At 35.3% G+C, this 27,487-nt stretch overlaps 1 protein-coding gene across 1 annotated transcript in view; it reads right to left on the reverse strand.

The window, feature by feature from the left end:
• DNAH5 (dynein axonemal heavy chain 5) overlaps positions 1-27,487 on the reverse strand; it is a 158,205-nt gene that overhangs the window by 17,917 nt on the left and 112,801 nt on the right. Inside the window, exons 54-70 of the mRNA XM_075417108.1 lie at positions 24,899-25,052; positions 23,872-24,139; positions 23,205-23,436; positions 21,501-21,615; positions 21,069-21,245; positions 17,632-17,835; positions 16,005-16,184; positions 14,981-15,118; positions 14,246-14,381; positions 12,490-12,806; positions 11,083-11,238; positions 10,495-10,677; positions 5,456-5,699; positions 4,339-4,453; positions 3,684-3,874; positions 2,290-2,411; positions 1,229-1,378 (exon numbers count right to left, since the gene is read on the reverse strand). Of these exons, the coding sequence (XP_075273223.1) occupies positions 1,229-1,378; positions 2,290-2,411; positions 3,684-3,874; positions 4,339-4,453; positions 5,456-5,699; positions 10,495-10,677; positions 11,083-11,238; positions 12,490-12,806; positions 14,246-14,381; positions 14,981-15,118; positions 16,005-16,184; positions 17,632-17,835; positions 21,069-21,245; positions 21,501-21,615; positions 23,205-23,436; positions 23,872-24,139; positions 24,899-25,052 (3,082 nt within the window). The remainder of the gene's footprint in view (positions 1-1,228; positions 1,379-2,289; positions 2,412-3,683; positions 3,875-4,338; positions 4,454-5,455; positions 5,700-10,494; positions 10,678-11,082; positions 11,239-12,489; positions 12,807-14,245; positions 14,382-14,980; positions 15,119-16,004; positions 16,185-17,631; positions 17,836-21,068; positions 21,246-21,500; positions 21,616-23,204; positions 23,437-23,871; positions 24,140-24,898; positions 25,053-27,487) is intronic.

Genomic DNA, 27,487 nt, shown 5'->3' on the forward strand with positions numbered 1-27,487 from the left:
TTTTTTCCCCACCCTCATGTTTAAACAAACAACAAATTAATAGCAGTAATGATGAAAATAACGGTCACTAAGTAGAAGATCCAAAAGAAGGGGTGAAGATCATCTCTGTTATTCCTTATTTATTTATTTCAAAAAATTATTAGAGTATTGTTCCTTTTCACTAAGAAACAGAAAAGGCTCTTTCAAACTGTTTGAGACAATCTTTCCTTATATTCTTTCCCACTACTTTGCTTTTGTCTTAGACCCATCTTCCCCTTAATACCTCTGGGTTACTTCTCAGAGACAAAAGATATCTAGCATTTGATAAGTGAACAGTTTCCATAAAACCATCGTAAGATGAAAGTGTATCTTGCCCCCATTAACAGAATTGAGGAGCTAATTTTGCATGATCCATTTCAGAAACGTAACACACATCTGAGAGATTCACTGTACAGTGTCATTTAACCTTCTGTTGACTACTGTTACACCAATAATTGCTGACTTTCTCTGAATCCAGTCACAATGCCTAAATGTTTGCATCTGTAAAATTAATACCATGCTGTGAGTGATGCATTCTGACTTCAGTAAATTGCCAACCATTGCTCTGAAATTGTCAGCAATTGCATAATTTTATTCTTTTGCACTGGAGAAGAACGCAAAGACTAAAAATAGGCTCCTACAAGTTGATTTTACTTTAACATAGGTCTAACCATTTAATAAACTTTTATTTTATCTTTCTCTCCTTTCTAAATAAATGGCTGTAAAATAAAAATTTTGAACAGACCTTAACACAGGTTTTTCTAAGGTGGGCCTAATTTTTCCATGCAATAAATCATTCCCCAGTTAAATTATTTTCATGTTTTGTTTTCTCTCAGACAACTGAGTTTATGAAAAGATTTTACTTCAGCCTAACATGTGGACACTTCTACAATTCCAGTGAGTAGTATTAGCAGGGACGGTCAAAACTACCTTCTGAACAGACAAAACAGAACTGAATAAACAGATACATTTCCAGATGAAATTCTATCTCCATAAAATCATTGTCTAATATTTAATCAATATATTGGAATAATTTTGCTAACACTGCCCTTGTAACAAACGCAGAAATAGTCTGAAAAGAATTTCAGAAAATGTAACGTGTAGGTCAATTACAAAAAGGAGTTTAGCATTAAATAAAAAAAATACTGAACTGCAATCCTGTAACTATTATTTTAATGACACTTAGACTATGTTGGCTAAATAAATATACCTGAGCTATGGTCCTGTCAGGACACCAAGATCTGATAAGAAGAAGATGTCTGAAGCAGTCCAGGGATTGACCATAGCCACTAGGAACCAGTTCTTCTTCAGGATTCTCACTATCAAACCAGATTTTCCACCGTTTCTCTGCTCTGGAAATCTGCAGTTATACCATCAAAGGAGTAAATCTCACCAAACATACAGGTCACATTTCAACTGCCACTAGGTGACAAACTTTTAATGAGGGTCAGAGACATGTAATCCACACACAGGCATTTGTTCAACTATGTTAGTACACAGATTTAGTAAGGCTATTGGAAAAGGAGAGGAAAAGCTTTCAGATTTTAAGGACAAAATTGTAAAATGCAACAATGCCCTTAAGTATACATATTCTGAAAAAATCAGCTACTACTAAGTATTTTTCATTACTGATATAATGGCATAGCAATGTCAGAACACAGATAGCTAGGCTCAGACATAGCTTTGAAAACACTAGGTACATATCTCCTCCCCACATGACTGTACAGAAGGCAGTCTTCACATATACCTAATGCTGTTTACTTCATTCTCTACCATACACTTCGTGTCTATTAAGACTATTCATAGCAGTGCTGAATTTACTGAACACCCTTTCCTTAACTCTTACTCCACGTAATCAGGGAAATATTGGAACAAGCATCATAAAACAGTGGAAGAAATCACAACAGGGATGTAAGAATGTCTAATAACCGGAAGAAGGTTCAAGTTGCATTACATGAACTGGATAATAGCAAGTTGTGTCCCAGTCTAGAAACATTCAAACACTCAATCTGCAAGTATCATAATTATATAGTAATTAATAATTATACAATATATAATTATGTGAAATGTTCTTCTTTCTTCTTGTTTTCCTGGGGTTTTTTAAGTCTTTTTATCAATGCAGGTTGCTCAGCAGTTGGGGCCACAACTGTGGTTATCTGCTGTCAATTTCATTCTGTTCCATAAAATAAATCAGTTTCCCACCACATGCCTTGATCACTACTAGTTGATCACTGTCAAGCAAGAGATTAATTTTTAAAAGCTCTTACTTACTTCATCAAGAATATCTGAAAATTGCTTAAGCTTACTGAGCTCCACCAAGTTTAGCCAAGTCATATCCAGAATCCACTTAGCTGGCTTAGGAGGACAAGCTTTAAGGTCTAGGGAAGCACCACCTGTAGAAAATTAGGAATTAGTTAAAATTAGTAATGTTGGAGACACCTGAAAGACGAAGGAAAAAAAAGACCTATCTGGAAAAAGTAAACTAGGTACTGCAAGACTATTTCACATGACTAAGTCTTCCCAGTCTGGAGAAAGACTACTTAACTAAGGGTGATCATAAATTTCTGAGTTAGGTAGCATGTAAAATTTATTTTCAGATCTTATTTTTCATCTTGCTTTAAAGCATATTTTTTAAAAATATGTAACAATTCTCCATTACAAGCTAAATCTATTTTTTACTGTAAAAGAATTAGCCTGAATTTATGGAGAAAAAATGAAGAAGCTTAATTTCAATGTTTTTTTCTTTGATTTTTTTGTTGTTGTAGATAATGCAGTAACTTTGCCAGTATGTATATTTGCCTTCCTTGGAATCCAGCCAAAACTGAAAGAAATCAAACACAAAATAAAAAGAAAATGCAAGGTATAAGAATCCAGATTTTTAATCATGAGGTTACAGCGGTTTTTACCTTAAAAAGTCACGTAATCTTTGCTGAAGCAGAGTTTGTAGTTTGGTCAGTTTATAATATTTTTTTTTATGATGTACTTTAAACTTAATCTTTGTTAACTAGTTTCTCTTTTGAGGAGTTACTATTTCTTTGTGCAATGTGCCTGGAAATAAGTGCTTCTTGGGAGAAGATATTCTGAAGATTCAGCATGGAAAAATTAACAGTTATAATCCATAAATGGTGCCTGTAAAATAAAGTATCTTGGAACTGTAATACAAAATGACTCCAAGCTTTCAAGTGAAAATACACAGTGCTTGCATTCAGTTAAGACTAAAGCCATGAACTTGTCAAGTTCAGTTAAGAGTCTGATATTCTTTTAAACTGTTAGCATCACTTTCTGTTCCTTGCTTGTCCTCCTGCAGTTACCAAATAAACTAAAAGATGCTTAGTATAATAATAACTTTTCTAAGTCAAACACTTACCTGGTGGTATTGGAGCAGCAGACATAAATATCAACTGAAAGACTACTTAACAATTATCCTTTTAAATTCTCATGATTCTCAAAGATATATTTATCAATATTCAGTGTGCTGCTATAAATTAGAACTACCATACAATGTTGTCTGTCACCAGAACAGAACGACAACCATGTATTCATTCAATTGACTGACTTCTCATGTACAAATGGAAGCAGCAGGCTGGCTAGGAGAAATAACTACAGCTCACAAGTTTTCTACAATAATACATGTGCTCTGCTTAAAATTGTTCCATAGTTCCAACCTTTAATAAGTGTCAGAAATTCTGCATGGTTCACTCTGTTTCTTTGTATATCGATCTTCAATGTAAGTAATAATGTGAAAAGAAATTTGTGCTCCTCATAGAGTCCTCGGGCAGCATATTTGAACACTTCATACGTCATATGTTCAATAATATTAGTAACCCTCTTGCTAGTAATAGGGCTCTTGGTGGACCTGTTGAAAGAAAGGTCTGCAGTTGATTGTTAATTTGCGTTGGCTTTCTTAAAGTGAATACTATGTAAAAGACAAAAAGCCACAGTTCAGAACTTTCAACACATGAGAAAATTATAGATCACAAACACAGAATATCAGACAGCAAGCTAGCAACAACTTCCAGGTTGAAGCAACAAAAAGAAAAATTCCTTTCTAATCAAGCCTTTCTGCATAGCTGAAAATCAACATAGTATAATGGTTTGTAATTACCCAATGCCTAGTTTTTCAGGACTGTAAGTTTGAAGATTTTTTGCCTCGGTAACAAACAGACAAAGGCTTATGGGAATTTTAACTGACAATTCCTGTCAAGATTGTAACGAGCAACACTCTTCTTTCTGACATTAGTTTAGAACAAATCTTTACTGTACTACAACCAGCTCCAGGACTCAGTAAATACAAATGATATTTATTGATAGCTAAATTACCTGGCTAGGGAGCGGTCAAAAAGCCCCAAAAACTGCCAAAGCGAAGTCTGATACATCACATTGACCATGCTCATCTCGGTAATAAGGAAGTATAAGATGCTACCTCGAGTTGCAACTGAAGGACAGGAAAGAAGACTGTGTTCAAAGTAGAAATGCAGAGCAGAAATCTTTAACTCTCTACAGCAAGTACAGTGAGTTTAACACTAATGCTAACTGAAGATCCTTGAGTTGTTCCATTCTTTACTGGTCAGAAAAAATAATTAAAACATTAATTTAATCCTCATTTATACATCAAGGGGAAAAAAATCTTTTCTGTAATTAATGCATACTATGTAAAGCCCAGTTTGTAAATATGAGCATATCTGGAGACCATCTGGATGGTATACTGCAATATTCAGATCATCAGTAGAACATATAAAAATAAGATGTTTTGAAGTACCGAGTAACCAAACAAATTTATTTTTACAGACTTTCACGCAAGTCATATAAAAGCCAAATGAACTATATGGATTTAACTCACCCAGCACTGATTTAACCTACTTTCAGCTGTCATTCAGTTTTAAATACAAAAGTTTTTAAAAATCTGCAATGATTTCTGGTACACTTGCCATACCCCTTTACACATTTCCTAAAATGCAGGTATAACACTGAATCCCAGAGAGCATTTTTTTTCACTTTTTTCACATTTTCACCTGTCAGTGAATGTCAACATGTTGAACTCAAACATACAGTTACCTAAATACCCTAATGACTAGTCTCATTGACAGTCCATAAAAAGTGTCAACATTTTAACAGCTATGAAAGAACAACCAAGCCCTCCCAAGTTTCTTACCCAGTAGACTAGATGGACACATACACTGGTATATAGAGCAATGGGAAGTCTAGTGAAAGAATAGATCATTCCATTTTATAAATTCCACACGAAGCATAACATTGACTATTTTCTCCACCATAACTCAATACGACATTTCCGAAGTACGTTTTATATACAGGAAAACATGGATCCTTCCTACCCACTATGGTCTTCCTGATCTCATCCTACCATTTCTCTTACTCTAAGTATTGCTGCTTTAACCACACGCCCCAGTCTTTGTCTTGCATCACTACCTTCACTCACCAGGTCTGTACTCTTCACGGGCTGAGTTGATCTGTACTTCAGTTTCAGCAGAAGTCTGTAGTTTCTGTGTAACTTCTTCAGCAGTCTTCTTAGTGCTACTTAATACAATTATTAGACTCTCATCATCTGCCAGAGAACTCTTAGTGCTTGTAAGTCGGAACAAAAGGTTATCTTCTAGGTCTTTAATCCTCCTTTTGTTCATAGTCACATCTTCAATAAGATCTGTTCTTTCTTTCTCTAGTTCCTGTTGGAATACATGGTAATATTTGGAAAACAGAAGAGTAATCAAAAATAAAAACAAAATGAAGCAAAAAACAAAGTTTTAAAAGTGCTGATCCTACTAAAACAGGGTAGATCAAGAGTAACTGCACTAATTTGGAGAAAGCATTCCAGTGGTATATCTCACAGCAGGCCTACTGCCAGGTTTCTGAACCTGCTACTAAAGTATGCACTAACAAATCATTTCAACAAATACTATGGAGCATGCTCATATCATGTCCTAACAGAAGTTCAGAACAGTAGTTGTTTTTCTTCTGTTGCAGACAAAGACAAGTGCAAACACCTTTCCAGGTGTAGTATTTCATTTCTCTCCATCTAATGCCATCCTCATTTATGCCCTGTTTTCCAATCACCATATTGAAAATATAGTCTCAGTAATAATGAGCACCCTTAGTCAATGAATCAAGCATCAAATATTTCAAGAAGTGCATCTAAAAGTACTCCATCATCAAACAGGGATAACTTCAGTCTCTCACTAAAATGCTTCATTGGTTAAGAAAAGAAACCATGCAGATTTCAAGTTGAGTTGCTTCACTAGAAGTATTCAGCTGGTTACTTTTAGTAATACAGGCTGGGTGATTTATATACCTACTTTGTTTTCCAGTGGTGATGCATGGATACCAGTTGATTAACAGCCTTACCTTTATAAAAAAAAAAGGTTGAAATACCCGGAAAAATATGTTCTTCAGAGATAAAAGGCCTTTCACTTCATTCTTATACTGCTCTTAAAACTGAACTTCAAAAATTTACTACAAATTAATCCCTCAGAGATAAAAACACTCCATTGAAACAATACAAAATGTTTCAATACAGTGAAGTAAAAAGAGAGAAAATGCAAGAGGATGGGTTGAGTCTTTTGCAAGATAAGGATAATAGGAATCTTATGACTCAACAATAAGCAAGTCACCTGGTAGAAATATTATCTATGTCTACAGAAGTATTCCTTCACTGTTTACAAAGGTCTGGTGTATAGTTTTAACAATGTCTCTCCAAAGTTGGAATCTGTGTATTCACTCGGCATTTGCCAAGCCCAACTCAGCACGGCAGACAGCCTGCTACTATTCCAGAGAGACAGGGACAACACTAAGAAATACATGATCTCTTATCTAGCACTAGAGGCATTATGAACATGAAACCTTAGCAAGACTTAAAGAAAGTGTTTACTCCCCCATTTGAGTAGCCTTCATTTATACAGATTTGCAACACTGTTACAAGTTTTGAATTGTTTTTTTGTTTTCCTACATTCTAAACTTGTGGCCTTCTCAAACCTAAATTCTGGTAAAATTCCAAAGTTATTTTAAGCATTCAGTTCTTGTAAAGAAAGTCTTTTTATCTTAAAAAGGAAATTTAAAAAAAATCATTTTCATCTCATTATCAGATTTAGGTTCTTTTCTTGTCACTGTACAAAAGCTATATTGAAACATCATCATCGTTGGGTAGAAAAGATTTATTTGGACCATTGTCATAGTATAATGCAAATGTCACATAACTTAGAAGATGTGCATACAGATTCAAAAGATTCTGACAAAAACTGATAAAAAAAGACAAGAAAATTATATTTAACTCCATTTTAATCAACTGATGCCTAGTGGAACTAAAGAAAAGCAGGTAGCAATTCTAAAGCAAGACAAGCATTATGCAAGCTTGATGAAGCAGAAACAATTTTTAAAAGTATAGCATTAAAAGAATGTTAGCATCCAATTAAATACAATAATTATCATGCTCAGAAACCATTCTTAGCCAAATTAAATTTCATGTTTTGCTGAGTTCATTTTCAAAGGTTAAACATATTTTAGAGTGCAATGCATTTATAAAACAGAAAGCTAAGTTTTCATCACAAGAAGAGCCTGAGAAACAGGTTGGGAACAGAATGACCAAACTAATACAAGTCAAGTAAACTTAAATTAAAACCTTGGTAAAAAATCCATCTATGATGCTTTTAAAATACTTTTTGCAGATCAGGAGGAGTACACAGTTGAAAATTTTCTGCATGTCTTCGAAAATTTCCAGTCGTAACATCATGGATGCAAAAAACCCCAAGCCAAGTTATCATGCACATAAATTCAAGGAACCTGCACCAAAGAGGTTATTTCAAATGCAGCTTTATGGAACTGCTTTCACAAGCTGAAATCATTTTACAGGCCATACCAAAGAATGCCAGATCTTGCTAATATTCATGAAATATAAAAGCTGCCACAGAGCTTATATCATGCTGTCACAAAATGATTCACAAGTGCAAGAATTTGCATCAACTGTGCCTTACAAAACTTAAGCCTTTTACCACTACATATCTTGAAATATAAATCTGAAAATTCTGAAAGCTGTAAATAATTCTTGTATGTAACTCCAATACTAATCTGACATCTCTATTTCTACAACACTAAATAGGCAGGTTTTTTGTCAAACTACATAACAGCCGATGTATCAAAACATTCATATCATTAATACAGTGTAAGCTATACTGCATTCAGAGATATACCAAGTCTCTCAAATCCAATCACTACAAGAAATAGACTAGAATTAAACTTCTACAGCTATACCAGCTACCCTTTGACCTTCTTATCCTCAGCTCACATCTTGCAAACTGGTTTAATATTCTGGTGGAAAAGAAGAAATCAGTACCAGTATTCTTATCAGTAACCAGTCAATTCTTTGAGATGTATGCCACACAGATTCTACCAATAGACATACCAGCCAACACAGGAACAGAAAGTCAGACTTTGCAGAATCTTTAAATGATGTGCTGTAACCCTTCCTTTTCCTCCCTGCATATCTATATCTCATTCATTCTGAGTGCAGAACCATATTAGAGACAGTGGAATGGCAAGAAGCACATAAATGTACATACAAACCTTGAAGAATACTAACTTCAGATAAATAATCTCTTCTCTTTTTGGGCTAGAAGTTCCCCATGTACATTCTAATACTGGATGTCATCCAGAAGTCATACTGCTCAAAACATTCGGCAAACTGTCTCACAGTTAAATAATTCCACCACCTCCCTACCAAAGGCTACAAGAAGGTAGCAAGAATCCAGACACTTAAAAGGGATATTCCCAAATTCCTAAAGGTGCATAATTAGATATCACAGGAAAAAAAGGTTTTGGACGACAGGATATGTCTGAACTGATTCTTCAGAAAACCTTGAACCACAGGGCGCAAAAACAGAAGCCAAGCAAATTGAAACGTGGTTAAGTACGTTCTATGAAAGTCCCCTTGCCTGCCAAGTGGTCCACTTGTCATTTGTCTGGAAGAACTATCCCCAGATGGTCACAAATAAAGCAGTAGCGAGTACACCACTCTGAGAAGCTAGTCCAGAGAGCACAGTACGTCCATCCATTAGATATTCCCAGTTAGTGACAAAGATATCATAGAATAGTAGAATAATTCTAGTTTCGAAGGGACCTCCAGAAAGGAACTAGTCCAATCCCCAGCTCAAAGCACGTCTAAATAGATGATCTGCTCAGGGCCATGTCCAGTTGATTCTTGAAACTCTCCAAGAATGGAGATTCCACAATATCCCCAGCTAACCCGCTCCTGGTTTTGACCACTTTCAATGTCATTATTTTTTTCCTAATATCTAATCAGAATTCCCCATGTTTCCACTTGAGTTTATTATTTCTCAGTCTATTGCTTTGCACCTCTGAGAAAAATTAAGTTCCTATCTTTTCTGTGTCCTCAAAGCAGGCATACAGCAATTGCGATGACTGGAGGAATTTGCTGATAAAATGACTATCACCTTGAGGAACGAACTGTATTGCAGGGCCCAGAAGTGAAGTTTGGCATAAGACTTTGTGAATATATATATCACAGTGTGTTTCAGACAGACAGTGATAATTCCGTTACGTAGTTAGTTGACAAGATGTCGCTAGTTGAAGTGAAGCTGATCGTGCAATGAAGCTGTCTGACAAAATACAAGTCTTCATAGAGTGACTACGATTTCTCTCATGAGATCCACAGAGTGATCAGGAGTGAAATTCAACCACTTGACATTAACAAGATGACTGAGGCCATTAAGGAGGACTGTCTTACACTGGGGGGAAATGGAGAGGAGGACAAGAGGACCTCAACAGATGCCACAATAAGGGAACAAACGGATTCCTCTCTAGTGAAGGTAAATGAGAACTATTGACAAAATCTTAGTAAACACACAGTCATAGACGTGTAATGTCTCATTGGACTTCAACATTGCCTGACCTTATAGTGAGAGGCATTAGGTATTCAGTAGTTTGAAAGACAACAACCAGCCTCCCTCCAGAACTGCTGGTGGCATGTTTATGGGTATTGTCATCCTGAACTTGGACTTCCTCATCTAATACATTTGCAATGTCAAAATAGGTAGTTAGCCTGTTTCCCCTTGGAGCAAGGAAGCAACTAAGTCTGAATCCTTTGCACCAGGTTATGTTGCCATGAGCTCCACAGTGTATAGATAGAGTATCAGTTTTTATTTCAGGCATTTCTTCTTTTCACAGGCCATTCTCATGAGGTTATAACTCCTTGAGTCAGGAAAAATAAGTTGAGTATCATACAGTTGCAATAATAAAGACAAATAGAAACTTTCACTTCAATGAGTCAATTTCTTCTGTGCCAGCTTTTAAATCTTCGTAAATAGGTTATATTAAAAATAATCACAATATAGAAAGCCAGAAAGTTACCCTGCAATATGGGAATAGAGAGTAATAAATTAAAATGAAGTAAAACTTTCTACAGGTAAATGTAAAGATGTACAGCCAAGAAAAAGACACAATTAATTCTTTTACCTGTTTCTCTGTGAGAATGACTCTGCCTAAGAGTTGGTTTTCGAGACCTTTCATGGTCACAGTAAAGTCAATGATGGAGGTTCGAGCACTAATTTCAGGAGAGTAACCTGGATTTGGCAGTTTTGTAGTAATGTAAAGTCTGAAGCCATTCATAACATCTAGTTCCTTATCACCAACCTTCACCTTAAGAAAAGCATTAAAAATAAGATTTGAGATATGAAGAATGAGTACACACTCTTTCAGATACTACATGTAGAAACAAAGGTTACATTTTTCTGTTCAAAGGTGTAAAAATTCAGTTTTAAATTATAAGTCTGATGCAAAGAATTTGTTGAGAATATCTATGAAATACTTTAAATGACTCATTCATAGATTATTTCAATTTTAAAAAACTGTCAGAAGCGAAGGGATAAGAAACACTATAGGCTAAATATAAAAACTGCTTGTGATCTTAAACTCTATTTTTTTATTACCATTAAATTTAAATACAAGTTTAATCTTTTATACTCATGTACTTACTAGGATTTATTTCGTGAGGGCAAGGGGTGGGGCTGTTTCCAGCTTTTTGCTCATTTTTTTTATTCCTACCTTGTTGGCTGAACCTGTTTTAATGAAGTTTCTCTCCAAAACATTATCAAGTGCTGGGTCAAGCTCTTCTCCAACATCTTCTATCAAAAGAGGTCTTCCCAAAGATAGGCTGTCTTCTAAGTGATTTCTAAAATACTTGTGATTCAAAGAAGTGATCTAAAAACACAATTATGAACCTATATATTATATTATGCCAATTACTGAAGTTTTTGTTTGTTTTGTATTTATAAATTATTTCATTTTATTGAAATTACTGACATAAACAATGATCCTATGGTTAGACTGGGATTAAGGCAAAGATTGTGACAAGAAAAGATAGCATCAGATCTCATTGAACGCAAACTTCTATTATTCAACTACAAAAGTAGAAGCAAAGCAATACTGAGCACTTAAATTTTTGATGTCCTATGAGTACAACTAGATTAAAAATTAACAAGAAACTTTTATCACCTTTCATTTTATCTCGGATAACATTCCCAAGTCAAACTGCAGCAAGGTCAATTCCCAGATTAGAGCTCTTTTTTTTTTCTTCCCCTTGAAAATTAGGCATTTATATTGAACAAGCCATTAAATAGTCTTTGCTTTAAAAAGCAGTCCTCAGTACAACTGTAATTAATTTTCAACATGTACACAAAGCACATTGCATAACTCCACAGTCTAATACTCATTTTTTAACATAACTAGCCAGGCAATCATTAAAGGGTTCCAAACAGAGATAACAATCAATGTCAAAGAAAGTAGTTTCCTAGTAATACTCTCAGAGCCACTCTATTATCACCCTTCAAACTCCTCTTTATCTTTTTCAGGGATATCTTTTTAAAAAGATGGTTTATTGGTGTAATCATAATTGTAGCAAGCAAGGACTTTCTCATATTTTCCCCTGTTTACATTGAATTGTCTCAGATTGTATGTTGTTGCAATACTGTCTTCCCTGTATATTTGCAGAATAGTTAGCACCTGACATTCATGCTAAGACAACACAAATTATCAGTAATTTCTAATTAAAAAGATGATAAAAACACCATACTGTGCATCTTCCTTTTTAAAACTTTATATGAACCTGTATTCATCACTTACTGGGATTTTTTTTCTAATGCTTATAGTGTTCTGCAACATGCTTCAGACCTTATCAGACGTTAGCCATTCAGCCTATCTTCCAACAGTTTATGTTTCATTAAAATAAATTCATTAAACAAATTGAGTCACTGGTACTAATAAGCTTAAAATGTAAATTTTCATATCTAGTCAAATCTCACATTTACCAAAATATACCTGAAATGCCCTTTATATCCAGATTAGGCATTTTATATAGAAGGCAATTGCTAAGTATTATTTAAATCACTGAACTACAATGTTTTGTGAGCTAAGAGTTTCTAGGGATTATGCAAGCACCAGTGTTCCTGTTACCTGAAGTTCATTTCCGCCTTCCTTGTTTTTAATCCAAATTTTACCCTGTGCCTGTGGATCGATCAATAAAGGATAACGGGATGCTTTAGTGACAATGATTCCATTCTGTATGGATAAGTCATCATTTGGTAATCCTTGTAGGTTCCATTCACTGATAGTTGGAGCATCAGTCAACATTTCTATGAGGTTCAAGTTGTTGCTAAAGGGGATTTTCCGGCTTTTCATTTCCCTTTGCCAGTCATTTAATAGCAGACTGCGGAACTCTTGGTTAAAAGGACCAGAATAGGACAGAAAAGCTGTAGCCAAGAGTACATCACCTTAAAGAGAAAAGAAAAATAAAGAAAAAATACACCTTTGCCAATTCTATTCTTGAATGAGCTGCCTAATTCTCTGGTTGTTATATGGTCTGGGTGGTAACCGAAGCACACACTTGGACCCACAAATCATCCTAAGGCTCACTACCCAGCAAGACAATGCTACATTTCAGTAGATGCCAGGTTTACTTTATCTTTGCAATGTAACTGTAGGAATCAACAGACGGCCATCTGGCAGCCAGCCAAGGTCAACCCAGCACACACTTAACACTATTCCACACACCAGATCCTGCACAAGCAGGACATGGCAGAATAAATGCACTCATAAACTTCCAGTTCCATCATTTGCTTGCACAATCATGAGAACAGGCTTAGAAAACATCTGGGGGGAAAAAAAAGAACCTTTTTTTAGGAGTACTAATTAAGAACAAATTAATTACAATTATTAGTACTAATAATAAAAAATTGATACAGACATCATTATGGAGGTATTGAGTACAATAAGTTTTAATCTTGTGGTCAGCTTCAAAATTTCCCCCCTAAGATTCATGTCACCATAGGTTTGTGGGGTTTTTTGTACCTCTAAAGTAACAAGGCAGGATTCAAACTGGAGAAGATACAGTACTTTTATACTGAGTATTAATATTTTCTAGACTTCTTCAAGTTATCTACAGAAAAAAATATGAGAAGTGTGTGGGGAAGGTATCCTGTACTTTTAGTAAGTTAATAATACACATTTACATAATATAGTAGCAAATAAAATACAACCTATCTACTATAATACAACCTACACAACTGTATCTTCTTTTTTACAGCATTTCGAGGCAAAAGTCAGAGAAGAAACTTCAGACTACAGTAAAGGACAAGATAAATTTCATTTACTCGGTCTAACTAATAAATTAAATCTTTTTTACAACGTACTTCAGTGTCCAAGTGCATATTCATAAAATAAAAATGAACTTCTAAGAAACAAGTTTTATGAACATTAGTAACTGCCTTTAAAAATATTGATTTCTACATATAAATGTCAGTGCCTGAATATCAGTCTTCCTCTCCTCTATACGTATTCTCAGTTATAGACATTTTATTGGCACTTTCTACCTTATCATTCTCTTTGGACTGCTGCCTACAAACATCATTCAAGTTGAAATATCAGTGTCCCAAGTATTTACTGCATGTAATACACATCAAGTAAAAGCCCACTCACAGCTTACACAGTTACAGTAATTTTATTTTTTTAAATACGAACTTCAGTCTCATATTGTACTTTTTACATAGCAGTGCTTTGGCAAAAGAATTAATAACAATTACCCTCATATTAGCAACAGGGAAGCTAAAAGCTAGAAAGGAAAAGTTTGAAATTTCAAAATATTTTCAGTTTCACTACCCATTACAACTCAAACTACTATCTGCCAAGTTCAAAGGTGTAGACAAAAGCTTACCCACTAGCCTCTTGGTTTGCATGGCAAATTCTTTACTCTGCTCTGTCCACCTCTCTTTTTCACCTGCTAAACCACTTATAAGACTTGAGGCAGTTTGCATTTTATGACGGCAACGCTCAGCATCTTCAAGCAAAGTCTAGAGAAAACCATACACCAAGAAATATGGTTCATGGTTGTGTATCTCATAGACCAGAAAAATCCATACATCTATTTAAATCAGTAGTTAAACAACAGCTTTAAAATGTGTTCTCAAACACTTACATCACCGTGCAGAGGAGGAGGGAAGTAGGATGGAAAAAACACATTAGGACAAACTATCAACGCCTGTCATAAATGTGATTCAACTTTTTAATATATCTGCTCTTAATGTTCATGTTGGCATACATGTTAAACGATCTGCAAAATGCCTGGTACCTATAAACTCTGGAGAATTCTGCCCAGAAATTTGAATACATTATACACAGATAATATACATTAATGAAACTTGATGTTAGAGTAGTAGGCACTGAACAAACTATCCAAATACAATAGTTTTTGAGGAGGTAGGAGGTAGAGGGGGAGAGGATCAGTGGCAAAGGAGAGAGGTGGGATCCAAGGAGTCAGTATCCAAATAACATATATCTCTTCCTCTGTCCATCAACATCCTTCCCATGGAATAATAGGGAAAGTCAAAGAATGCATTAAGTTTTCCTTAAATTAAGGGTAGCAACTTCTTTTCTGTAAAGAGCAGTTCACCTGTTTTTCTCTCATTGCTTTTTCATACTCTGCCTGCACAATATCTAATTCTTCTTGCTTGGCAGCCAGTTCTTCTTGAGCTTTCTGCAGATCCAGCATAGCAGTGGTTAGGCGATTCTCCTGGATTGCTAAATTGGCCTATTAAGCATAAAAACATAGTAGTGTATTTGTCCATACAACATCTCAAAGCATTTGCTATAATGTATCTCAAAGAGTTTTACTGTACACACATTTAAAAATCAAACTGCTCAGTAGAGATTTCATCATTCATGAAAGCCTTTTTATTTGTATTTTACAACGAAGTTCTTATTGCGAGTAGCTGCAGTTAAGCAGCTGATCTAACATCAATTAGAAAAAATGATCAGAAAAACTTCTGGGAATACCAGCCATTTTCCATCTGACACAAAAATTAGTCTGATCTAGCCTACAAAAAAGACTGCTGTCACTGGAAGTTTATCTGATTTCTCCAACCAGTATGCTTTGTCTAATGAAAGATACTACCTCTAGCTACAAATCTTGCTTCCCTCTCAGTCGTTCCTGTTACAAATACAAGCTATTTTGTGTTAAAATCTTGCTTGACCATGTTCTTCCTACTTTCATCCTTACCTTTCAACAACCATTTATGCCTGTTTATCTCTAAGTAACACTGATGAACAGAGCCTCTGTACAGTCTTCTTATGAACTGAGATCTGGAACATTAAAGGAACCAGATCTCAAGTTTTTTCCTACTTAATTTCTAATTAAGGTAAAGCAATTGCAATAGTGACTTAAACTAGATGACAGTTGTTTTAATCCCATTCATAAGGTGCCCAGAGGAATAAAACTGCACAATCTCTTTCATAACTTTGACAACTTACAAAAAATAGTACATTTTACTGTAGAGTTACTATTTTTAAAATAATAAATTCTTACAGAGGCACGCACCAGTTGATGTTTCCAGCAGATGAAATCTTCAATTGCATACAGGTGGGGAGTAGAAGAAGCAAAGGGTGTTTGTGTGCCTTCCGCTGATTGATAGACTTACCTTTAAAGGTAATACTTCTTTGTTGATGGAAAAAAATATAGCCATAGCTTTAGTCCATGAACAAAGGCCAGCAACATTCCCACATACTCTCTTAGCTGTCTCGATGTTGTAGTCCACCATTTCAAAATAAGGGCTCAAAAGTTCTACCACTTCTTCATTAATTGTGTCCTTTGGAAATTGCTAAAAAAAAGAAAGTGCAATATATATAATGTATGTAATATACATAAACTATATGTATATGTTTTCCAGCACACACAGAACACTACCAAGATCACAACTGTTACTTACAAATAGCTAATATGAAGTTCTCTGTCTCATGCATCTTCGAGACCTTGCCAAAGTCATTCCACTCTGTTCTATATTCTTACAAAATGGAAAAAAGTTTTCCTTCATTTATGATCTTCGCTATCTTACACTATCCATTCCTGTTACACAGGTAATTGTTGATACAAAAATATCATTGTTATCCTGCTTGAAATTTCATTTTCCTTGACACTGAGTAACTTAACAGTCTTCTAAAAAGAGGAAAAGCACAACTCTGGTTCATAAACATACATTCTACAAGACAGTCCTTTCAACGGGCAAGCCAGCTATTTTCTCCTTAAATTACCTTATCTCATTAGTGGAATGTGGTTGAATTTTAAGAATTTATTTAGACCCTCTCTTTTTTAAAAAAAAACCAACTTCTCTCTTCCATTTTTCATCCCCAAAAGCTCTCAGTTTTCTCCCTCAAATTTATTTTGATGGTCAAATATTTTATGTAAGTTTGGTCTTCTTTAAAGATTTATTTACAAGGTACAATGAAAGTCCGTCATTGGATGGACTTGGAAAATAGCTGCTCCCTGAAGCACAAATAGGTTTATTTATGCATAAACAATGAAATGCTGAATTTCTCAGTAAATTAAAAGTTCTTACGAGTAGATGCAATGTGAATACTGCATAAATGGCACCCATGGCACTACCAACCATACAAAGTTGGTCAAGCCTGCCACCTATGATTTCCTGCTAGACTGAAGAGAGATGAAATAAACTCCTCAAAATGCAGAAATCAGAGGTAATAATATCCAGTGGGGCAGGACAAGGTACAATTTATTCTGAGATTAATCATAACATTATTAGTTTAAATTATGAACAGGAATTTATTCACCAGTTACTCTTCCCACATCCCTAGACACATGCCATGGAGATGAAAATCCCAAATTTAAAAAAAATATTATTTTTTACATCCCAATATCAACTATTCTTTTGCAAGCCACTGCACAAGTTGCGATGATGAAAATTAATGAAAAGTTAAGTACCAGAAAACAAGATGCTTTCTATTGGCTTTAATGAAACAGGTAAATAACGGATATTCAAACCAAATGCTTAAAGCTTTGAATGATTTGTCACTGACAGTAATTTCATTGTCTTACTTGGGAAAAAAATATAATTGATTTATCACCTGACTTTGCCAGAAAGATTCAAGTTTATTTCATTATGACATACGTCTTTTTAAGCCCTTAACATTTCAGATCTATTGTGTATCTGATTCCCCTTGCATACTTCTTCTCCTAGGAACACCAGCAAAAAACACTGTCCCCTACTTTCTTAAATTAAAAAAATACCAAAAAGAAGGTTGCACAAGCACCTGCAAGTTCTGTAAGAAGTTCCCTGCTGTCATCAGTCTCAAAGATTCTTGCCATGATGGGATGGTACAGCATTTTTCCTGATCAATTTTCACATTGTTCACTTTTCGCTGAAACAGCAGTAACACACAGTCCATGATACGCATAATGAGGTGAGGAGGTCGACCCAGTGTGCGGACAGTGGCGATATCTGTAGGCTTTATTGTCTATGAATTTAAAACAAAGGGTAAGGCAATTACTGTTACCATTTATTTAATGAGACACAGACCACAAACTCACCGACAGTATTAATCCATTGGAGAAGAAGAAAATCATTCATTATTTTTGATTGAAAATAAATTTACCTCTAAAAAGCATGAAGCTAGGAGGACCCTCCATCCAGATTTTCACTACTACCTCCTACCAACTACTAGGAGACCTCAGCTCAACCACTTCCACAGCAGCACCTAAAGGCTTAAAACTACCATGCACATTTTTGACAAAACAAAGAACAAAACAGAAACATCTTGAAATTTTTACCTATTTTTTAAATGCAAACCTATTGACCAGAAACATACTCTAGAAAGGAAAATGCATTCTGTTGATATTTGACAAATGAAGGTGAATTAAGAAAACCAGTGAGAAGGCCTGATACGTGTATAAATTAGCACATTCTGATTCATCTTACTGGGAATGTTCCTGTTGCAGAAGCAGGCCTGCAAGAAAAACAATAATTTATAATAATGTATGAAAACCTAGGCCCTAGTAAGTCAGGCCAAATAAGTCTAAGGTGCAAATCTAATACTCTAACTCATAACTCTAGTGTACATCTTGAATCAGAAAGGACTATCAGAAAAGTCTACTGAAGATGTCTCCTTAGAGAAGTACGGATATGAGCAGTAGTGCATACCGCACCACATACGGAGCAAAAAAACACTGAACAATGGTAACTGCTGACGGATAGGACCACTTCTGTAACAGACGTAATTTGGATCAGAACCTTTGGTTATTCACAGGCAGTTTAATCAGCCTGAGTACCTGACAGTAACAAATCTAGCCTAGGCACATGCCTCACTGGGAATTCATAACGGAAGATTTTAATTACTTGTGTTTATACTTCAGGAAATGGATTGTAAATTATCACAGAGTATCCTGTGCACCTTCCTTCTGCCTGCCTTTTGTTTCCCTGCAATATTTTGTCCCTTGTTGAGTTCCCTGTGCACCTGATAATTCAGCAGTTATTTCAGATATCTGTGTGGAAACTTTAAGCAGTTCTCCTTGGTGACCTTTAGGAAACTCAGCCCAGCCTCTCTTGCTTCCATTCAAATTGTGGCAAGAGAGTTGCATCTAATTTTTTTATTTATTTATTTACTTCTGGTTGTGCCATTTTTATTGCAGGGCAAAGTGCAACTAAGTTTTATTGAATTTTGACAATTCCTACTCAAACTTTAAAAAACTAATCTCACTATAGTTTGAAAATTTTCTAAGCTGTTCTTTACCTACCTGTCTCTTAATATAGCATTTAGCAGTCCTAAAATACGTAAAAATATTGAGTGAAATAACCAATCACAGATATTTTGGTTTTTTTCATCTGGGAAGTGAACTTCATATTTATCAAATATTTTAATAGACATTTGTCTACACAGCAAGCAGAATTTCATTACAGGAATCCCCAGCTGGAAATTTGAAAATTCGTAATGACTGAGAGATTCATTTTTTGAAAGATACAGCCCTATACAGACTTTTACAGAGAATTCTCTTGTTCAAAGAAGTTTCTGATTGAATGAATGAATGAATGCATGCTGAGAATACAAATGTGCATGCTAAAAGGCATGCTTTTATGATAGTTTTTCTTTCCTCTTTAGGCAAGGCAAAGCAATTTATTATAGCCAATGCAAGAATTTCAAGATGAAGTCCAACTACCTTTCCCCACAGTGAAATCTCACAATAATGCTAGTGTAGTTCTTCCTTTGTCACCATTTAGAGCAGGGCAGCAGTAGGTTTTCCATCCCAAGGCCCATCAATACCCTTTTGGGTTCTGAAAATACACTCTCTTGAGGTAGTCTACACCAAGGATGCACAGACCACCTGGGTCAGTTACAGGACATCCTTAAAATCAGATTTTTGTTTATTAGAACTCAAAATTTCAAGAAAAACAGTATTGTTCCGGTTTGGTAACTTTAGCCAAAACCAGAAAGTAAGATGTAATAAGATACAGGACAGAACACAGGACACTGGTACGCTTTTCATGCCTCATGAACTGACCAGTTAGCACTGTTTGTTTGTGCACTTGTCAGAATGCTTGCCCACCTCTGGGCTTTTATTCTTTTTTTTACCTTTCTCCTGTAGCTATGTATCAGGATCTTACGATCCAGACCTGCTCTCTTATTCCACTCTTATCAGCTGTCACATCATCAGGCTTCATTTAGGCTTCTCCACTTTGCCCTTCAAGATTCATGGCAGTCAGAGATTGTTAAGCACCTCTCCTTCAAAGTAAAGTCATACTTTCAGAAGATCCATGGAAACGTATTTATACCAAATATTTTAGATTATGACTTGAAGGAATGTCACAATAGTTTTTAATCATCGCAGCTATTGGCAGCCTCTCAAGTGGAAAGGAAAATCTTCCATTAAATCTACAAAACAGCCTTTGAGGCTTCTCTACCCTTCAGGTTTTTCCTTCATTCTTTCATATTTCTCAAGATGCCATCTCCCTGCTAGTCTCTAGTAATAGGTTTACTTCATATCCCACTACTGCTTCTCACAACAGAAATGCCTTGAGGGACATTCTCTTATACTGTCAGCTGAACAGACATAAAAAAACCCCATGCAAGATCAACAAAAAATAACCTTTTTTCATCACTAATGATGCATTTTGTAAAGATATGGGCATAGTGTTATCACTCTATTAAAAAACTTTATAAAAAGAGTATGTTGAAAGACATGAAGTCCCATGGTGAATGCTAGAAATCTGGGTAATGTCACAACTCAGAAGAAAAAAGAAAATTTTTTAAGGGCAGAAAAGAGTGGATCAGCAAACTTATTCAAAATGCTATTCATTGGTGAAAACTTAAAATAAAACAGGAGGTTTAGATTTGGATGGAATTATAAATGTTTTTACATGGAAGGCATTTCTCTCTCATTCCACACAAGCTGTTTTACAACAGCATCAACGTTCAGTTACTGGTCTAATATCAACCTACAGCACATTATATATCAACTATAGTTTCCAATGAAAGTTAAAACTTTCCTATTTCTGATAAACTGCCTATTTTGGGTTTGGTACTCAGGTGAAAAAGAAAAACAAAACTCAACCTAAAAAGCCTCAGAATATATATCTATTTGCACACATTTTCTGTCAACTGATGAGTTATGCAATGCACCTGCACTCTTATATTTTTTTCAAAGAATCCCATCTTCTTAGCAGTAAAATAATGTTATACATGGTCCAAGTACTAACCTGTAAGGCTGCTTCTGCCTCTTTCAAAGCAGGCTTAGCGGCTTCCAACTTCTCTTCAGCAATGGCTTTGTCAACCGAGATACTGTCTACAATAGCTTGAGCTTTGTCTTTCACCTTCTGAACTTCACCCTTCACCTTCTCAGCAGCCTGTGCTTTCACAGTAACTTCTTTCAATACCTAGAACATGAGAAAAACCACATGCCAAATATTAAAAAAAAACACCTAGTTGGAAGAATGTATTAATTTTTGTTGTAAAATTTTATATGTTGAATTCCAGAGCCAGAAAACTCAAACAAGATGACTTTCATCACCGTTGTACGTTTCCAAGGTCCCTTTTTTCCCAGTCCTTTTACTTGATTAATCTTTTCAGCATAAAAGAAATAAAAAGAGCAAAAAAATGAAACAGCAATACACCTTGAAGGCTATACATACCATGTCAGCTTTTTCATTGGCAATTTGAAGTTCCTTTTCTTTTATCTCCAGCTCTCTGCTTAAAGCAGCCACTGACTCAGAGGCCTCTTTCAATTTTTCCAGTCCAGTATTCATTCTGGAGTTAAAAAGCAAAACAAGAAGCACGTAATTCCCCATGCAATTTACACTCTGTTTTCCAAATTATTCCATCAATAGAATGAATCACATCAATCAGAACGAACATTAGCAAAAGATGTTCTACGCCAAAAATAAAACTTGTACAGGATGTCTGATGTCTTCAGAATCAAGAAAGCGAACAAAGAAGAATTAGATTATGAGAGTCTGTGGCTTAAATTGTTACCCTCTTCTAACTCAAACAGTATACCTCTATCATTGCATAAAAACCCTCTATGTTGGCTTCCTATACATCACTGTCCATGTTGAGCTCCAACCTGATAATCAAAGGACTGAGTTAATGACAGCAGAAAGCATTTTCAGATCAGTAAAATCATGAGAAATATCTCAAATCACTATGTCTTGTTTGAAGAGGATATTGAAAAGGCTAATAAAATCAGAATATTGAAATCGAGACCAATCAAAAGAGAGTAACAGCAAAATAACTTTGAGATAACACTTATCTCATTCAGCATTAAAATGCCCCTTCAACGGTGCTTTTTGTCTATCAAAAAGTAAGTCCTCACTTGGGAAGTTTCAGAGAAGTGGCCTCTACAGAGGCTGCTGTTGCAAAGGCTAAGCAGTACTTGGACAGCTAAACAAGTACAGGAGAACAGATAGAGAGTAACACCTGCCAAAGCAATTCAGACTATGCAACTAAGATGAAGTGAAACAAATTGATATGCATTAATTCATCTGGCACATCTAAGGCATCAGAAGGTAGAAAACAGGACCAGACCTCTCTGTTTTACAAGTCTTCACCCATAACGTAACTACAGACTTCTAACTCAATTTAGCTTTGAAGACAAAGAATGTTTCAAAGTGAAATAAACTAGCTTGAGCCTTTCTTAAAGGCTTCCAGCTCTTTGTGCCAATCTTTCAAACTTGAGAAAACAGTTTTTCTTAAAGGTGATACCAACTGATATACTAAGACTAATTTTACATTTTATTTGAATATTTCTGACATGAAGATAAACCTGCAAATAGACTTCATTAGCTTAATAAAGTATCTGAAAAGGAGAATGAATATATCAAGACCCCTTTAATAATCTACAAGTAAAAATCTCAGCAGCCTAAATTAGTCTATGTGATCACAAAACAAAAAATGCCAAGGGTATTTCTTACCTGTTCAAACATTTCTTACGCATTCATATCAGAAGGATACAACCACTTAGCGAGGAAAGAAAAAGTTGTTCTCTTGTAAATTAAATGCTACTGTGAATATATTATGAAATTAAATGTAGATGTTTTCTTTTACTCATGAAAAATACACAGGAATAATTTATATTAACCTTTTTCCCCACCATCTTGCTTCTTCATACATCACTACCTTTTTTCCCCCTCCAGAAATACGTAGTCTTTAACTTCTATTCCAAGTGCAACTACAATATTTGATCAAGTTACACCTTCACACAATTTTATGAAATTATTAAAAAAAAAAATCCTTCTGCTGGGCAAAGACACAAGACATGCACTGAAACAAAGAGTATCAGAATACACTTATCTGGGCAAGAAAACGACAGAAAAGCAGTAGTAAACTGAGCAGTTTACCTGTTCGCTAATGTCTGCACTTCAGCATGCTTTTCTTTGTATGTGGTTTTATATCCCTGAATAAAAGACAGGTAGGATTTGGGAGTCACATGTGTAGAACGTCTGTATCTTTGAAAGTAATCAGAACACTTCTCTGCCACTGCATCTTGGAATGAGCCCATACACTGCACAATTTCCCTCTTTGTATCAGCAGTGCAGTCCATATCAAATGAGGACAGGAAATGGTCAGATACTTAGGAAAGAAAAACATAAATCTAAGTAAATACTCAGGAAAAAATTTTCGCTTATAAACAAGGCAATATAAAATATGTCAGTATGTGTTATTTCAGCTTTCATCCAGCTTCTGAAATCCCAGTCTTCGTTACACTGTACCATGAGATTCTTAACATTATTCCATACTTCTCAGTAAAAAATACAGTCAACGATCTGGTATTCTTGCAGCTCCACAGGGGGATTTTTCTTCAAACTGTGTTCAAAGCTTTTCCTCTGTTAGAAATATTTCAACAGTTTAATACAGCAAGCTTTAAAGAAGGAAACATCCGTATCATATTTCAGAACCAAGTAAGCCTCTTCCACCAGTGCGCTGGCAAAATTCAAAGCAATTAAAATCACTTCATAACCATCGATCAGAGAATCAAATATCTGCAAAGACAAAACCTACACCTACCTGCCACTAGAGCATCCTTAGGCCATCGGCTGAACCAATCTATAGTGCATCCAGAAATGAGAGCAGGGAACTTTAGGGCCCTGTTTCGGAATTTTTCACCTACTGGTGAAAAGCAAAGAACCACATGAAGGTTCTGACGGACTCTGCTCATGAAGTAGTCATACAGAACCTCATTGGTTGGAAGTCTACGTGGATGTTCTTTTTTGAAGGTGGTTATGAGGTCACTAATGATCTCATCAACTTCATCACGTGCAAATAAGTTTGATACCTTTGAGAAAAAGGAAGTTTTTTTCATGCTTTATGAGATGACACAAAATAGAGTGTATAGCATAAGGTTCCCTTAATATATAGCATTTCATGAAGACCCATACATTTCAGACACTGAAGTTATTAGGACCCACCCCACCCCTTTAAACCAGAACTTTTACTGAATTGATACCACTATACACATTGAAATTCAACTTGCAGTAAAAGGAAAACCCACTCTCCCATGTGAAAAACAAAGAATACATCTACAGTGGCTTTGCTTTCTTCTCTTCATATTCTAATAACTAGCAGAAATTACTCTCAAACACACTCCTGAAATAATAAATACATGAAAGTCATTCCATCCATTCTGGACATCAATTTAACATAAAAAAATCTAATTGTACACTAATAAGACATTTAATTTAACAGACAATTTTGTTAAACTTCAGTGATGTTCCCCAAATCTCTTTTTTTTTTTTTTAAGCTATTTTCATGTCCCTGACAGCTGGTCAACACATGTAAAAGGGTCTGACTTAGGCCATTTCTCTGTATGGAATGATGACACTCATTCTCAGTTTTAAATAGCTTTGTCTCACTTTAACCTAGTATAATGGATTGTTTCCATTTTTTATAATACTGTAATGTTAAAAAGCACTTCAGTTTTAGTTTGTCAAAGTGTGCCCCTTGACATATAAAAGAATGTTCACATAAATTGTTATTTTATTTCATAATTCTAAAATTTAAAATGTAGAAAAATGATCATGAGAAGCCCTCTTACCTCTCCTGATGATAAAACATTGTTCAGGTATTCCAAGAAAGACTCATCTTTGATCTCGTTGTCTGTAAAAAGAAAACAGATGCCTTTGCCTTGCAGTCCTGCTGTTCTGTACAAGAGTTTCAGATCTTCCATCAAGTTTAAAGTGTTGTACGATCTACAAAAAAGGACAGTTGTACTCATATTCATTCCTTTTAAAAAGGACTTCTGGTTAAAAGTAAAAGAACAGCCAAATTTAAGTGAGAAACAAACTCTTCTAACTGAAGGCAAAAAAGTGCCAAAGTCATATCTCATGTCAAAGTCTCACATTAAATATCTAATCCATTCTTCTTCTTCCTGCTGTCTTTTTCACCTCCCACACCAATCAGAAAATAATTAAAAAAAAAAAAATAAAAAAAAAAACACACACACATCCCCACACCCCAAACTCACCAAAAAAAGCCAAACACAAAACAAAAAAGCCCCAAACCTGAAGTCTTATCACGCTATTTATTTTGCTTTTGTTAGAAAAAGTGAAAAGACAGACAGGTATTGTCTCACAGTATTTTGTCATGTGCTGGGTGCCATAAGATACTTTCGATTTTGTTGACTAATTGAAAAATTCAAACTAGTTGGCTCTTCTGGTGAAAGTCATCACCAATGGTGGCATTCAGATTTTTTAAAAAAAGGAAAGAGAGCAGCAGCAAACTAAGAGATTAAAAAACATAAAAAATATTAGACAAGGTGTAGTGGGTTGACTTTGGTGTCTGCGTAGTTATTTCTCTCACATATTCTCACTTCTCTCTTCCGAATGCTGTTGCACACCAGATTATTTCTCCTTCAATATGTTACCACAGAGGCACTACCACCACTGCTAATGGGCTCAGCCTTGGCCAGCAGCAGGTCTGTTTTGGGGCTGGCTGGCACCAGCTCTACTGGATACAGAGGAAGTTTCTCACAGCTGCTCACAGAAGTCACCCCTGTAGCCCCCCGTTACCAAAACCTTCCCACGCAAACCCAATACACAAGGTTACACTGGAATGATCTCTCTCTGGCTGGATAAAGGAGTACAATAAAAGCTGAAGTTTCTCAGATGCCCACTGGGAATTAAAACAGATGTGGTTGCATGCACTTCATTGAGAGTTTCTTACGTAACCATAATGATCTCATGTATGACCTGAAAAAATCAGATATTGTACAATAGCTGCTCATTACTAGGGAGGAGCTCAGGAAATAAATACATTGGTTTTATGACTTTTTTTTCTTGATGATTAAGAAGATATTTTTTTGTGTTTCAGCAAAGATATCATAATCATGAAGATAAGGTTCCATACATGTGTTTATGAATGAGACACTTCACAAGCAAAGACACCACTAAAATTAGAAGTGGACACAAGGAAGACAAATATTCTGTGCCCTTTTGTTTCAGGTGCCCAAGGAAATAATGATTGGAAAAGTTACTTAATTACTCTTAAGAGTTCTTAATTACTCAAAATTAGACAAAAAAATTAGATCAAAAAAATACTTTAAGTTATAGACACTGAGTTAAAGATGAATATCATCTACCTTGGTGAATTAAATTAAACCATTTAAAAACCAATAATTATTATCTTTAAGAACTCATAGAACAGGAAATTTTGGACAAAGGGCAAATGATTCTATCCAAGCAGGGTTGAAATTTTTTCCCAGAGGTATTCTGGCACAAATTGTTAGGTGATTTTTAGATAAACACTTAAGGCTAGAAAAGCACAGAGTGCAATTTTATCAATCAGATTGAACTTCTACACTTGCTGGTTGACCCACTTGGAAAACTCCATGGGGTCCGTAAGGCAGGATTGTGTTTTATCAGAATCTTTGATGAGTCTTTCCTAAAATTATGTTTATTCAAATCTTCACTCAGTCTGTTGTTCATGATAGCTTCTTTAGTTCCTCTGGGGCACATATTTGGTTTATAAACTTTCAGGTGTAAGGGCTCCCCAGACCTTTTCCGGACGTTTTTTTCATGGGCTTTATACAGGTCTTCTTATGATCCTCAGGTGCCAAGGCAACTTTAAGTGGGAAGTTGCACACCTTCTTCTTAATTCAATATTTCATCCTCTACTGGTTTCATAGTTCTTTCTGAATGACATCTAGAAATTTGTTACTGCTTGTTTTGTCAACTGTACTGTAATCTCTCCTGAAGTCATTCCTATTTCAGATAGATCCTCTGATGAGATCCCCCACAAGAGAATCTACAATTTCTTCTGCAGCCAACACAGCTGCGAAATAATTAAAATAATTTAGCTTCTCTACAACAACATCTTATTTGAGTGCCAAAAGTATTTCCTGATCATTGATTTGTCCTACAGACACTTTGGGAGGCACTCGTTCTAAAATATTCAAAGAACGATTTATAATTTACTTTTTACATCTTTTGTGACTTATTCCAGAAGAAACCACGTTGGGTTGAACAACACAAAATAAGGCAAGATACACTTGGAAAAGACTGTCAAAATACTGAAGTATACATAAGATCTACTAAACTTATGGGCAGGGACGAGGATTCCACCTCCTCACACAGGAATTATTTAAATTATTACAAGAAAAACTCATAAAGCCATAATGGGTAGATAC

The sequence above is a fragment of the Opisthocomus hoazin genome, chromosome 3 (genome assembly GCF_030867145.1).
Source record: "Opisthocomus hoazin isolate bOpiHoa1 chromosome 3, bOpiHoa1.hap1, whole genome shotgun sequence".
Taxonomy (NCBI): domain Eukaryota; kingdom Metazoa; phylum Chordata; class Aves; order Opisthocomiformes; family Opisthocomidae; genus Opisthocomus; species Opisthocomus hoazin.